Source organism: Plodia interpunctella, chromosome 20, assembly GCF_027563975.2.
Source record: "Plodia interpunctella isolate USDA-ARS_2022_Savannah chromosome 20, ilPloInte3.2, whole genome shotgun sequence".
Lineage (NCBI taxonomy): Eukaryota > Metazoa > Arthropoda > Insecta > Lepidoptera > Pyralidae > Plodia > Plodia interpunctella.
In genome coordinates, this window is record NC_071313.1 from 3,240,528 (window position 1) to 3,255,840 (window position 15,313).

A 15,313-nucleotide genomic window follows, 5' to 3' on the forward strand; every position below is an offset into this window, starting at 1 on the left:
CAATTCTTTTGCAGTCTAGGCACCTAGAATGCGTTTTTGATGCATAGGGACGCTTACACAAACATAATAGGGACGAATAATTAATTGTTATAAGTGCTAACTCAATTGGCCTGGCAAATCCTCACAAACTTTCGCATTTATAGTATAAGGTAGGTATTAGTATAAGGTAGAATTATCTCACGGAAACCGCATTATTTTTCCGAGATAAATGGTTGCCTATGTGCATATGGACAAATCACACGTGAATTAGCCCCAAAATTCCAGACTTCTGTTATAGGATACTAATTCAGCGATATACTATATTGAATATTCAACAAAAATTCAAAACTGTCTGTCTTGAACATATTGAGGTGACTCGGGTCAAATCCTGAGTGGAAAAATTAAATATATTTTGTATGTGGCAACCCTAGGTCAAAGGCTACGATCGAGCTGGGTTTGATATCCTGCCGGATTTAATATCGCCTCGATGAGATTGATATAGTAGGTACGTCCAAAGTGCAGGCGTTATTCAGTATTCTGTTTACATTGTAAATCTTCTCAAATGTTCCATTCCTTCTTTTTTCAAATTAAGTCTTAAGATTTTCATTCTTAGGCTTTTTATTGGTTTATTCGATTTGTTTTTCTTTTTTGCTTATCTATGGATTTATTCCACGTCGTTTATTTGGAATAAATATCTGCTGCTTTTCTTTTAAAGGTAAGGAAAAGCTTTTTTTTTTTTTGAAAAATATACTAAGAACCTAACTAGAAAAAATGTAGTAAAATCAATGTAAAAAAATAAAAATATAAAAAAAATCAATGTAAAAATTAAAAACAATAACATTTCTTAAATATTTCGTTTATTATTTCTACCACTGCTATTGTAAATTATCATACTTACGGGACACTTATTCTAACATTCATCCGAATTCACGTCAATATAAAATATATTCTTATGAATAATAATTTCTACTTAAACATTTTACAATGTTTAGTACAGATTCATTGATACTAATTAAAAAGAATGAACGTTACGGATATAAGAAAATATATTCGTACAGTCAACAGCACATATCAAATTCATTGCAAAGTCGTTCTTATTACGGCAGTACAAAGTTCTATGTGGAGTAATATGACAAGTGTTCGATTATACAATAATAGTTTCTTGATCATTACCACAGATCATGAATACACGAGTCTGAAACTAATCTGAAAATTATAGAAATAGCATCTGCAGTCTTTCAGTATCGGAAATCGCCATTTATCGCCAAAATTAAAATTAAGTATATTTGAATACGTCGTTTCGACATTTATACCAAGAAAATTAGTTATAGTACAGAAACAAAATGTATAAACAGAACATTTTTATTCTATTACTATAATTCAATACCTGATTTATATCGCCCTATAGATCTAATTAAAATTGATCAAACATGTATATAAAAAATTAAGTCGTGTCATAATATCATTAGATACATATTTCCCCTCTCTCATAAATATATAGCCGTCTCTTATTTATTTTGTATTTTTTTTATTGTAATACCGATACAAAATTTAGGAGAATTCAAACAATGTTAAACAGCCCATAGCCTAATATAATTGTTATTGAAATAACTTGCTTCAAAATTGTTATTCATTGCAGCATTTGAAAAAGAATCAGCATTTGAAAGAGACAATAAATAGCATTGCTGCCACAGACAAATAATAGATAAGGCGTAAATTTATTTTACAATAGTTCTCTTGTAATTATGGACCTCAAAAATCATGCTATTATATTGTCAATGCAAAATGTACTAGAATTTTAAAAATTCGATTGCTCGTCTGTTCATAACACATTACTTGGTCTTCACGACATCAATAGTGGTCACCACGCCCGTCCGCCATATGAAAGCTCCTGGCGTATATTTTTGTACTTGTTTACACATATATTTGTCTATAAAACCAAGCAATCGTGGATCGATTTCCCGCTGCTTTAAGAAATAAATAAAATTGGCCCTAAAATTATGCCACTGATAGTAAAGTTTAAGTTTACTCGGGTCTGTGCCCGTCACTCGAATCTCAAATGTTGTTCATGTCGTATAGCACCTGGGCAATCGTCCGGGAGGCCTCCACGTTGCTCAGAGCGATCGACGATAAATGAGATTCGTACGAACGGAGTTGTCTGAAAAAATAAAGTTGCCACTATAATAAAATGTGAGTAATATTTATCAAAAAAAGGGTAGTACTTATATATATTATTATATATATGGTATATATATGAAAGAAAGTTCACATTAAAATGAAAGTAGTCGCTCGAATGCGACATTACAGTCGAGAGACTGTAATGTCGACTGTGCGTTTTTACTCTTAATATCTAATAGAGATATTAAGAGTAAAAAAAAGGATTTTAGCAAACTATATATTTTTTTGTCATTGCAATACCTAATAGAAAAGTGAAGATTGGTAAATAAATACTCAATGTTGCCAGCTAAGAAAACACAGCGCCCTTATTTATTTTCTGCTCTTTAGTCCTATTTGTCAGCGACATTAATATACTTTTCTAAATATATTTACCTTCTGCCAGTATTGGAATAAATCACAATATTCCTCAGTATCAACGCAGCTGTCAACCGTATACTCTTCGTGACGGGACCTTCATTTTCATCCTGATTTAAAAAAAACATATAAACAAAATTGTTAGACGCGAAATTACTATTGTATAAACAAAGAACCATAAATTTCGTATCAAATGTAACGAACAAAAAATCGCATTCTGTAAACTCATTTTTACATTTGTGAGAATAAAATTTAAAGATGCCAATATTAAACGTCTCTTGCGCATCATATAGCTATTCAAAGTCACAATTGCCTTAGGCTGTGGTGACATCAGGCCGCATGCCTGTTGGACTGCTTTATTGTAAAAAAACATCACAAATGTAAAACTGAATTTACAGAATTAGCAGAATTTACAACAATATTTTGTTATATTTTTGTGTTAATAGTGATATGCAAAAATGTGACAAAGAGGAAACACAAAGGTAATGGAAACACAAACACACGCTCAACACAAACAGATAAAAACGAAAGTTAGAACGTAAACAATTATAACACTCTGCCTATAAAGAGTAGAAAACTGATTATTAACGAACAAAGTTATATAAGTCCGCCTTTGTGCCTTTTTTTAAATTTTGTTTTGTATGGTATTCCTTTTTTGTAAATTTCGCTTTTGGTGCAAAAAAGAGTAATGTATTGAATTGTAAAGTTATTTGTCATTGCAATACTGTTAATCACCCAGTGTTCCCAGCCAAGAAAACACAGCGCCCTCATGTATTTTCTACTCTTTCTATACAGATTGTATGCCTGTCAATAGGAGACCGGACAAGGTATAAATAATTTTAAAAATAAGCAACATTATAAAAAAAAAACATAAATGAACTCAACTTGCTACTTTGCAGTCTTGAATTTGTAAATCTGGGTTATTTTCTATTGATTACTGCTTAAGTGTCGTTTTGGCCTGTTACAGGGTGTTTCTCAGAACGTTTCGACCGCTGCGGCCGCGCTGTCATTATGATCTCATTGTGAAATGATTTCCAAAATCATTCGTTGATAATATTGACATTACTACAGTACTGATTAATTGTCACAGCGCGGCCGCAGCTTTCTAAACGCTGTGAGAAACACCCTGTAACAGGCCAAAACGACTTATGCAAGGTAGGGTGTATAATCTGCCAGATTACAATATAATATTTTCTCAGAAAGTGGTCTTTCTGAGAAAATATTATATTCTAATCTGGCAGATAAAACTAACTGCTATATAAATCTTGATTGACCATTTAGTCCTATCCAACACTTGTGAAACACAATTTAAAGCTATATTTTCATTACGTTACACAGAGACATTTTATCAACAAGCGGTAAAACAGGCTTTGAATATCGCCCAAAAAATGTGCATTGTTTTTTGTTATATCTTGAAAAATACGTTATTATTACTGATTTCTACAATTGTGTGATGTCAAAGAGGTATAAACGAGAATGTTGTCCGGTAGCCTATTGGCAGTTCGTTCGTAAACACAAAACAAACAGAACGACACACAAGCAAGCATGCTCTCACCGGTAGCTCCGCGGTGCGAGTGTGGTCGGCGCGGTGCTGTGTAAACACAAACGTTAAAGTCACGTGACACTCAGTGGGTGCACTCTATAGTATTCGTTCTTAGTCGATGCCAGTGAGAACAGAGACCGTAGACAGAAGAAACTATAGACGTCGCATTTAGAATATTTATTAATTAAAAAAATAAGAAGGACAGAACGCTAATATATTTTGTCCCTTATCGCATGCCGCCTTTTACATGTTTACTAGACCCACTCTACAGGGCGTCATATTTATGTGAAACTAACCGTAATAAGCCTATGTTAGTCCCGAATGATTCTTCTATCTCTGTGCTAAATTTTATCAAAATCGGTCCAGTAGTTTTTTGATTTTATTCATTACAAACAAAAAAATAAAAATACAAATATTTTCTCTTTATAATATTAGTGTGGAAGTATAATTAGTTCTATCTCATGTTGTTACGCTCACCACTTGATTAAAATTCTAGGTCTACATAGCAGGCACAACAGACCCAAAGAACTGCTGACAACTGTTAAAGGTCATATAAACTGAGAATGCAAAAAATGTACAACACAGCTGATAAGCTGTAATGTTAATGCGTTGTTATAAAAAATTATCTATTGAACTGACACATTATTACGATTATGTTCTCGCAAAACTTCGTGCTATATCGATATAGATTATAAACTCACATCAACTAAAAACCAATCATATAAAGTTACGCGAATGTGATTAATATTTCTTATTGGCCCAACAGTAGCAGTATTCAACTCTTCATATTCAATTAGATTTAGACTTGGATTTTATTTAAACGTTCGCGTTGCCTAAGTTTAGGGAATACAACAGGACTGTGGCACATGTAAGTTTAAACACTATATTGCATCGAAACAAGATACAAATTTAAACAAGACAAGTATAAAACAAAAAATATGCATCCGCCATTTGTCTCCTGTCGTATTAGCTAAATGTATTCTAAATCTATTCATATTAAAAAGCAGGGTAGAATTCCATTTCAAATGAACATTAAATGTAATGTTAAAATTAAATGTATATAATTTCAGCCCCTTGGAATGCTCATGCATAAGACTAGAGCCACTATATTATTAAGAGGGGGGACATTCTAAAACAGACAGACAGGAGTAATAAAGATGCTATTAAAGCTGTAAGTAGGTGTGTTCCTTCAAGAATTTTAAATCTTCAAAATATATTTAGATGCTAGAAACAGATTGATAGACAGATATCGCTATTATTGCCTGGGGATATGGTTGATTATTGTTTGAAACTTACCAATGCACGACAAAGGCAGCGTAGATAAGAGCGGCGTACGCAACTTTGTAGCGGATACACTAGCGTGAGCAACTTTTTGCGAGGCGAATATCGTACTTAATAGCAGCCCCTGGGATAAGGTTCATCGTTGTCTGAAGCTTACCAATATTTTACTAGAGTTGTAACAGTGACGTTTTGTTGACAGCGGCGAGCGCAGCGTTTGGTGGGTACTCGTGCGTATCAACTCATTGCTAAGCGAAAATCACACTTAATACCTGATGATAACGTTGACTGTTGTCTGAAGCATACTATAAGTGTTGAACATATCAAGTGCGTGTTTGTTAAGAGCGGCCAGAGCAGCGTTTGGGGGGAACTTGAGCGTGACAGCTCATTGCTAGACGGAAATCGCAATTAATACCAGGGAATAAGGTTGATTATTTTCTGATGCTTACCATAAGTTCTCTAGGGTTGAACATATCAGCCGCATGTTTGTTAAGAGCGGCGAGTGCAGCGTTTGGCGGATATCCGAGCGAAACTGGCTTGTTGCTGTCAGATTCTGCGGCTGCGTGCCGACGCGAGTTGTATATCGCTTTTAGCGCCTGGAAATAAGGTTGATTATTGTATACATTTTAAATAAAATATAACGAGTTTGATTATGAGTGGTATATTTGTAGTAATGTAATTTTAAGCTTCACAGACCAACATACACCACATAACAATATTATAAACACAAAACTGTTTATATCATTATACAAATATTAATTGCAAAAGTTCGTATGTCTGTTTAATCTGAAATAGCACATACTTTTCACGAAATTACTACGAGCGCAGCTAGTCATTATTATACTCACGTGTGTAGAACAATGCTTGTCAGTGAGATGGTTCAGCAACGCGAAGGTTTTCCTCGGAACCCGATCGCAATCCAGCCACATACAAGGCGCCTCACCCGCCGCGTTTGTGGGACAGTGCGTACGCGCAGCGTGCGTAAATACTTCCGCTGCATTCGCGAACGATCTGGGACAGATCAACCGCTTTTGTTGGCTACTTGACGGGGTAAATATGCACACAAATAAAGCGCAAGCCGCAGTGTATTGTTAGTATATAATTTAACTTTGTTGTAATTAGAGAATGGTCGACTCGTAGAAGAAAGAGATGGGGTACGAAAATAGTTACAAAAGAAATGAAAATAGATAAAATTTAACACTTTCGCGGGCACTCGACGAGACACAAAGTTGAATTGTTGCAACTTCTATAGCAGTCGTGAGTCCGCTTACGTTTAAACAACAAACAAATTTCATTCTAGACATAAATTAGATTTTTTTAAGATTACCAATTACCTACACACATATTTAGACAAATTAGTATCCAACACTTCGTAATTTAAAATGATTGTGAAAATACATACTTATTGCAACCTCTCCAATGACAAATCCAGGGCGTGTCGTCGAGCGGCGGCGGCGGCGGCGTGGCCGACGGCTTCGGGGTCGCCGGCGCCGGCGGCTGGAAACAAACAGATTATTATGTTAAAAATTACTTTTGTGTGAAATAGTTCACTCCAACATTTCTAAACGACAATGAAACAACAATTTACAATTTTAATTCATTGGTCATAGATCGATCGACCTTTAAATATAGTCATAGATCTATATCTTCCTTGTCTTTTTAAAACCTTTTAATTTATAAATTAGATTTTATAAATTTATTTAGCTAAACACAGTTTCCCAAACAGTCCTTGGGATTATACAAGAAGAAATAAGCTGGGGTATTATTACATGTAATAATGCGATTACAGTTCAGGACCTAAATTGATCTGCACCGCAAATTCGTACCATCAAATTGTTCAGACATTCAATTGTACGGAACGATTTAAATGCATCGTTCCGTACAAGTTGATCGAAGACCTGCATGTTTCCTTCTACAATTCCTTCAACTCTAACCTGAGTTGGAAACAGAAAAATATGACATGGATATAATCATAATATATTGTTTCAATGCAATAAGATACCTCTGTGACGGGCTGGTTGACAATGAGCTCTTTGTCACCAACTTTGGTGTTGCCAACCATCACTGGCTGCCGAGTTATGACTTGTCGCATCTGTTGTGGTTTCTGAAATTACAATTCAAGTTATGTATTACTAGCTGTGCTAACGGGTTTTCGCCCCCGTAGTAATTTTGGGATAATAAGTACCCTGTGTGTTATTCCAGGTTACATTCTAAACGTGTACCAAATTCCATAATAATCGATTTTGCGTCAAATAACAACCAAACATTCACACAAAATTTTGCATTTATAATATTAGTAGGATTAGTAGGACAAAAGGAAATAGGTGTGTCGTTGCGACTACATTTGACGCTATGCTCTAAGAAGTAAAATACCTTAGCATCTGCCAGACAACAATAGCATTCCCAAAGAGGGTCAAATCGTAATATCACTGCCAAGACTTCAAAATTTAAATAACTTTAATGCGGATCTCAAGCTTTGAGCGTTCACAGCCGGGAATGTAACCGAGAGTACACGAGCATGAGAGAGAATCGATATAATATAATATTTCCAAAACTCACTCCGCTGGTCTGTATAACAGTCTTCGTCTCTGCCTGGCTCACAGGAGTCTGATTTCTCTGTGGTTGTACTACTCTATGAATCGTCTGTTTCATGGGTGTGTTCACTATAATCTGTTGGTTGTTGGATACGGCTATAATCTGCTGGTTCCCTTGCAACAGCTGTTGGTTGCCTTGAATCATAAACAAATATAAGAGAATAAGAATTTTATTTATTTTCTTCACAAAAGAGTACATATATTTTATGCAATCATTGGAACTTATGCTAGTTATGGTATTTTGTGAAGACTGTATGTATGTAAATAGAGACTTAAATAGCTGTAGCTTAAATATATAACTATGCAATGAGCGTTACATATTGGCTATAATTTCATTTCTCTTCTCACAATGCGTGACGTCTTCAAAGCACGCGAAAATACATATTTTCGCGTGCTTTGATGACGTGTTGAGTCTAAAAACTACATAGTATTTAGACTCAACACTACAATGGAATTATAAGCTTCGACGTTATAAAGTAGAATTATTCAAAGACAAAAACAAATAAGACTACGAGGTAGAGTAGCCAAATGAGATTCAATATTTCACGATGAGAAACAGAAGATGTTCCGTTCCTTCTCGCGTATCTATAATACACATTTCTCTCTCTTGTATGAGCGAAACGATGTATGGCGACGTCTCTGTCGTAGACATTTTTCTCTATCTATGAAATAATATTTGCGGCCGTCCAAATCAAATGGCGCCCGGCATTTACGCCATTGTTGCCGTATCCGAACAACGGCAATAAAAACCTAAGTGCCAGCAGCCATAAGGTCCCTTTTGATTTGGACGGCCACATTTTTTTCTATGTCTACCATAAAGTCATATGCAAAAGGCGTGCGTTCGACAAAACAATTTGAACCTTACCTTGAATAATTTGCTGGTTGCCCTGTATGATCTGGTTGCCAGCCGATGTGCTTATCAACGCCGGTGGCTGTTTCTGGGTGACCACAATTTGTTGCTGTGGCTGGTTGACTATCTGAGCCTTATGTGGCTGTGGCTGGGTGGTTATAATAGGTTGCTGGCTTGGCGTTATTTGGGGGGCATTCTGTGGATTTTTTAAAATTACTTCTTTATTTGGTGTCGTTTGAGAATTTACGTTGTTTTAGTAAATACTGACTCTAGTGTTTCTAGTTTCCAATCTGTCTATAAAGAGTAGAAAACTGTTTTTTAATTTATAAATTCTTTTGGCATTGTAATTCCAAATCGAATGGTCATGATTGGTTATTAAACTCAGTATTGCCAGCAATTTTTTTTTCTCCTCTTTTTAAACAATATATAATAAATAAACTTGTACAGGTCGACTAAAAAAACTGGTACATAGGACTCTTTCTTACTCTCAAACACAGGTAGACTTTTGATAGAGAAAGTATCATATCAATGCAAAGAAATTACAGTTTTCATTTCTCAAGCTGTACGCTAGAAATTCCAAATACTTTATTCAACAAAAACAAAATGTTCCAAATTTGACATTGTAACAATGTAAGCAAATAATAAGATACCATATACCATATGCAAATAAATCCAATAAATATAAAGAACGCAATGCAAAAATATTCCACCCATATCCAATGTGTGAAGTCTAATGAAAAGTAAACCCGCCCTCTGTCGAATAAACAAGCAATGTTTCAAACTAAACATACAAAGACAAGTATAACTCATTCGCAATTTCTTTTTTATGAAGCAACATACTATTATACCTAGTGCACTAAAGTGAAATTATTGACCAGCAGGTATCCAGCTATCACGAGTTTTTGTGAGAACATATCGTATCGTCATCGACAAAATCTATATGAAAACAGAATCGTACGTAAAAGTAACTATACATTTTTCATATAAATTAGGTTTCGATACGATTACGTACACGCAAAAACTGATCTATCTAATAAGATAATATCATCTGAAAAAAAATTATGTCAATAAATATATTATTTAAATAAATAAACCACAATACTCATGCACAAAATCTACAACTGACACTTTACTCGGATTTGCACGCAACGTCAACTTTTCAACATCGATACAACTCATATTTCACAAGGATTTGAAAATCGATCAAATTTTTTTCAAAACTTTTTCTTTGTCGACACGATTTTCCGGCGTATCTATTGGGCTTTGTCAAACTGCGGGACGCAAGATATTATGAGATACGCACTCTGTCCTTAGAGAGCGTAACGCATATACGACAAAGTCTTTGCTATTGTTAGAGAGTAAGTCTACTTACCTTTTGAAAAAATCGTAGTAGTATAAAACAAAGTCGCTTCCCTTCGTCTTGTCTATCTGTCCATATGTATGCTTAGATCTTCAAAACTACACAACGGATTTTGATATGGATTTTTTAAATAGATAGTGCGATTCCCGAGGAAGGTTTCGGGTGTATAATTATCTTTTTGGCTGAAGCCGGAACGGGCCGTCAGTAAAAATAATAAAAGAATTAGGCTGACGCGTGTGCAAAACCCAAAAGCAACTACTAGTGCATATAGTGTGCATGGAACCTGAGCGATGGCGGGTTTCACCACTGTGATTTGCTGTGACGTGCTCACTAGCGTCGGCTGACTGACTATCACCCTCTGTGTTGATTGTATCACGCCAGAGTTCTGTGCGGTCAGGTCCAAATTAGAAGAAAAATATTTATTTATTTTTCTATGAACATGAATAATATATAACATATTGTACTTAGGACAATATACATCACTTATTGACATCAAAAAACTAATCTATTGCCGACTTCCACAAAGCATGTGAATAAGAAGCGGCGCAACCAACTTTACCGCAGCCTTTACTTCACGTCAATTAACAAATGTGTCTCATAATTATATTACAACTAAATAGACGAATGTAAATATCCACCATAGTGTCAACCATAATCACATTTCAAATATCTAATTGATTGAAATGGTCGGAGGTACAGTAGCGCGCTGAGTGGACTTTTATCGCGCTTTATTGCGCTAGATTTATTTGTACATATATGTACAAATAAATCTAATCTAATCTCTTCGGAATATATAACACTATAGTGTTATATATAACACTATAGTGTTATATATTCCGAAGAGACAAAGTAAAGCATTTCATATAGTACACTCTCATCATACTGCCTGAACTATCGCGTGCCCTTTCGCATTTCAACAGATTTCAAAAGCAACGAAAGAATATGCCATATCCTTTCCATTGTTAAAAATTCCCGAATTTCCTTTATACATAAGTTTTGAACAGTTTCACGTAAATAACTGTACACAACATGTTGTGAAAATTACACAAATATATATAATTGAATTGCAGTATTTTAACCTAATGACCCAAATCAAAACATTATATTAAGACAGAACAGTATGCATATGTATTAAAATATAGTAGCTAAAAACAGTGCGAAATTAGTTACATAGTATAATGAAAAATTAAAATGTTAACCAGAAAGCCATGATATAAAGTTAGTCAATTGTGAATGAGAAACAAATGACAGATTTGTTAATAAATTGACAACAAACAAAATTGCAGTTTTGCAAAAATTGCAATTTTTTTGACAAAGCGCGAAATAAAATCCAGAATGTGGTTGGACTGATGTAAGCAGTAATTATTTTTCGTAAATCCTTCTCCACAATATAAATAAATTAAGTGCGTAAGTGATAGAATGAGAATATTCTAGAAGGCAGCAAGTAAAAAAAGGTGAAACGAAATCAAGGTTAATCCGTGTGAGCCCAGGATTAGTGCCATATAAGCAAGGTCTGCTATTGAATAACCTGTATAATTTGCTGTTGGGAAATGGCCTCTGTTGCCTGTGTAATAAGGCTGCTTAGCGTCGCCTCGTCCAAACCAGCCGGATTGTTGACCTTCCATTTACAAAATACATTATTGTCGCTCACTATACTTTTTAAAAATCCTAAGATAAAAGTAATTAGAACCTTATTGCTATGACTTAAGGTTGAAATTTAACTCACCGTTAGTGTAAGTGGTCCACCTCCGGTAGGACCCTGCACGATAATGATAGTCTTCTGCATCATATTACCAGGTATATTCTGAGCTATGTAACTCAAGCCACCTGCAATAAAAAGAGAGAGAGGTTTAGAAAGAGAAAAAGAACAGGTTTTATATAAAGTTTTCAGTGGTCCCAGGTTCTAATAACACCGAGCGAAATAAGTTTGTACAATTTGTTGTAAATGGTTATCATCATCATAGCGTTATTGCTTATACTAGTGTCAGATTGTATTCAAGTCGCCTAAAGGCATCTGACATGACTTTTACGACTACTTACCGCCATCTAGTGGCAGGTTGCATACACACTAGTGAACTAAACTGTCCACCAGAGTGCAGGTTTCCTCACGATGTTTTCCTTCACCGGAATCAAGAAAGCTACTATACCTATATGAGTCAGATTGGTATACAAACTCATATGGCACGAGTAAGTGTAAGAGTCTTAACACGTAGCTAGCTTGACTTAGACCTACTAGACCACCACTTGCTTCCGACCAAGAAAAACATCCTGAGGAAACTACTCTTGTTGATAATTTATCAGCAAGTGTGTGTAATAGAGAACTCAATGGCAAACCACTCCATTAATATTGCGCAGGAAGTCGTTGTGTGTGTTACATTCCAAACAATGGAAAATGTAAAATTGTATTGTATGTTAAATTGTATGTAAAATTTTAAAGTGGGTTTACCTTGCGAAGTGCTTGGTGTAGCAATAAGTTGCATCGGTTGTTGCATGTACTGCGTCGGCTGTGATGCCATTGTCTTCTCTGTAGCAACAAAATAGGTTATTTTACAGAGTAAAAAATATTATGTACAAAAGTATTTAAATAACCTAACACAAATCGAATCAAAAATCAAATAACGTTTATTTAGAATGTGATACAAACAAAATTTGTTGCGCTGACACCCGTTATAGGTTTCCCTGTGGTATGGGACTCCTTACAGTAGACTGTTAAAGAAATAAAACAAACTAAAAAGTTTTTTTTGTTTAGATTATTGTTACATACGAAATGCTTAATTTAGAATCACATCACATCAGCAATAGACAGTTTTAAGTGAATTTTTTCATGCCAAGTTAAAGGAGAATTTTGAATTTGAAAATAAATTGGAAAATTTAATGTTGGTTTGATTGCTCAATTTTATTCTACGAGAGAAGCTCAAATGATGTTGAGATGTATGAATGTTCTTGAATGAGAATTATGTATTAGAAATTACTAACCTTGTAATATAATCTGTCCGGATTGTGATGCGATGATGTTCTGAACATCCATAGGCTGGACTTGCAGCATCGGTTGTTGTACTTGCAGGGTTGATTGCTGAACCTTAGAAAATATACATATATATTGTATCAAATGACGACAAGAGAAAAAGTGAATTGACAAGTATTTAGGGAAACTCAGCATTTTTTACCGTAGTAGTTCAATTTTGATAAAGTTTTACATACAAGTAGACTACATTGAGGAGTAATGTAATGCCACCTTTTATCGCACATATATACACACACTGGAGTCGCGGGCAGTTGCTAGTTTGACTACTCTTACTCTACCGCCACAAATGAAAGATCTCTCGCCAGGGCAGATGTGATTAGGTTGTTTTTATACTTCAATCTTAAACACTCAACTGCGCGTTCTAGACTTGTCAGTTATAACATGATTCGACCATGGCGCCATCTGTCTTTAGTATAGGGAACCATCTGATCTGTGATAGATAACAACTTTTACTCACCTGCAAAGTAGGAGCCTGTACTTGCAATGTAGGCTGCTGCACTTGCAAAGTCGGTTGTTGCACCTAAAAATAAATCTTCTGTCAACACAAAAAACACAACGATATTTCTTAATCACTTCTTCCTCTTCTTCCATCCCTTTTCCCAATTAATTGGGAGTAAGATCTCCTCAGTTGTCTGTATATAATTTACAGTGAAGTTACCCTGCATGAATCTCTATGGCGCGGCAATAGCGGCGAGTTTGCAATGAATTCGAGTAGGTTGATGTGCTGTTGACAGTACAAGCTTCACGCGAATGTCTACCCCGGTCTAGGTTGGGCTGATCCTATTTCGCCTAAAGTTTTCTTCCATATTTATAGCCATGTGGCTGGTGATCTAACTAAACTCTTAGATTTCTGTAATGTAATGTACCAAATTTTTGTGAAACTCGTCACGTAAATTTATAAGTAACGTAAAAATACCTGCAATATAGGTTCCTGTATAATAACCGAATTGTCGGCGCCCGCGACCAGCACCGAAGGTTGGATCACGTCCATGGACTCTTGTTTCGGGGGTACCTGTATATTACAGCAGTTTGAATTGATAATCATTATTTTTAAAATTATTTAAATTACTTGAATGGTTGTACCGATTTATTTAACTGAGCATACAAAGTATAAACAAATAGTATATGTAACAACATAATTTTATATAATTTTAAGTCAAACAATTTTCGATGCATACTACCGAATCCAATACCACTCAAATGACGACGTTGTTTAAAAAATATATACTCATTGTAATGTGAATTTTAGGGCGTCAATTGAAGACGTAATTTACATTGACAATAATTTAATTTACTGGTCGTTGTCAGTTCGCTTACAGCTCTCGTGTTGTCAGTGTATAATATGTCTACTCAGGACATTTTAAAGCTCATTTTTCAATGCACATTATTTTGTCTAGTACTAAGCGTGCGATATAAGTGAACTATCATTTTAAGTAAGAACATCACAAAAATAATCACAACATTGTATATAAAGCACCTTTTTACGTATAGATGATGCTACCAATATTCCGGATGGTCGCTATAACCATCGTACAGACATGAAAAAAATCAAAACATAGTTATACAAAACTGAATAGGTACAGATGTATTTACAAAAAGTACAGTCAACAACATAATCAGGTATCCAAATCGCAATCAACATTCATAATTTCATAATTTGTTCATTCGAATTGAAATGGTGAACCCAGGTTCAACTCCCAACACGATTTTTTGTCACGCTGTCATTGATTGCAACAAGAGCTATCTGTCGACAGTAAACAATTGTGGCAAGAATGACATTTAAAAACTAGTTTATTCGTAAAACAAAATACTAACTTTAAATAATCGCACTACCTGGACACCTAATTATGTGTTTGACTGTACAATGAAATAAAAGCAACATACAGTATGCTTCCTTACCAAATCCTCTTCATCTTCTAGCGCGGAGGCGGCGAGCGCGGCATACAAATTCGCTGCTGTTTTCGACACGCTCTCTTGTGGAGCATTCTGTGCGTAAACGATATATTCCCATCTTAATCAATTCTATCGCATCTCACTATCAAGTCGAGTCGCAGTGAGACGCAGTCAACCAATCACAGTGCGCCATTGTGACACGACGACAATCGCCATGCATCTCATTAAAAAAAAAACTGGATAGTGAAATGGGAATTGC

At 35.1% G+C, this 15,313-nt stretch overlaps 1 protein-coding gene across 10 annotated transcripts in view; it reads right to left on the reverse strand.

Moving 5' to 3' along the window:
- Positions 1 to 818: 818 nt before the first annotated feature.
- Bap170 (Brahma associated protein 170kD) overlaps positions 819 to 15,313 on the reverse strand; it is a 33,260-nt gene continuing 18,765 nt past the window's right edge. For 4 of the 10 annotated variants that reach the window (XM_053760299.2, XM_053760298.2, XM_053760300.2 and 1 more), the window contains exons 22-39: positions 15,046 to 15,147; positions 14,639 to 14,680; positions 14,078 to 14,173; positions 13,619 to 13,681; positions 13,113 to 13,215; positions 12,583 to 12,660; positions 11,863 to 11,963; positions 11,665 to 11,754; positions 10,420 to 10,521; positions 8,792 to 8,972; positions 7,892 to 8,061; positions 7,335 to 7,436; positions 6,735 to 6,829; positions 6,181 to 6,343; positions 5,782 to 5,928; positions 4,067 to 4,102; positions 2,530 to 2,621; positions 819 to 2,137 (exon numbers count right to left, since the gene is read on the reverse strand). In XM_053760299.2, the coding sequence (XP_053616274.1) occupies positions 2,035 to 2,137; positions 2,530 to 2,621; positions 4,067 to 4,102; positions 5,782 to 5,928; positions 6,181 to 6,343; positions 6,735 to 6,829; positions 7,335 to 7,436; positions 7,892 to 8,061; positions 8,792 to 8,972; positions 10,420 to 10,521; positions 11,665 to 11,754; positions 11,863 to 11,963; positions 12,583 to 12,660; positions 13,113 to 13,215; positions 13,619 to 13,681; positions 14,078 to 14,173; positions 14,639 to 14,680; positions 15,046 to 15,147 (1,866 nt within the window). In that variant the 3' untranslated portion in view covers positions 819 to 2,034. The remainder of the gene's footprint in view (positions 2,138 to 2,529; positions 2,622 to 4,066; positions 4,103 to 5,781; positions 5,929 to 6,180; positions 6,344 to 6,734; positions 6,830 to 7,334; positions 7,437 to 7,891; positions 8,062 to 8,791; positions 8,973 to 10,419; positions 10,522 to 11,664; positions 11,755 to 11,862; positions 11,964 to 12,582; positions 12,661 to 13,112; positions 13,216 to 13,618; positions 13,682 to 14,077; positions 14,174 to 14,638; positions 14,681 to 15,045; positions 15,148 to 15,313) is intronic. The other 6 variants (XM_053760306.2, XM_053760302.2, XM_053760304.2 and 3 more) reach the window with 6 other exon arrangements.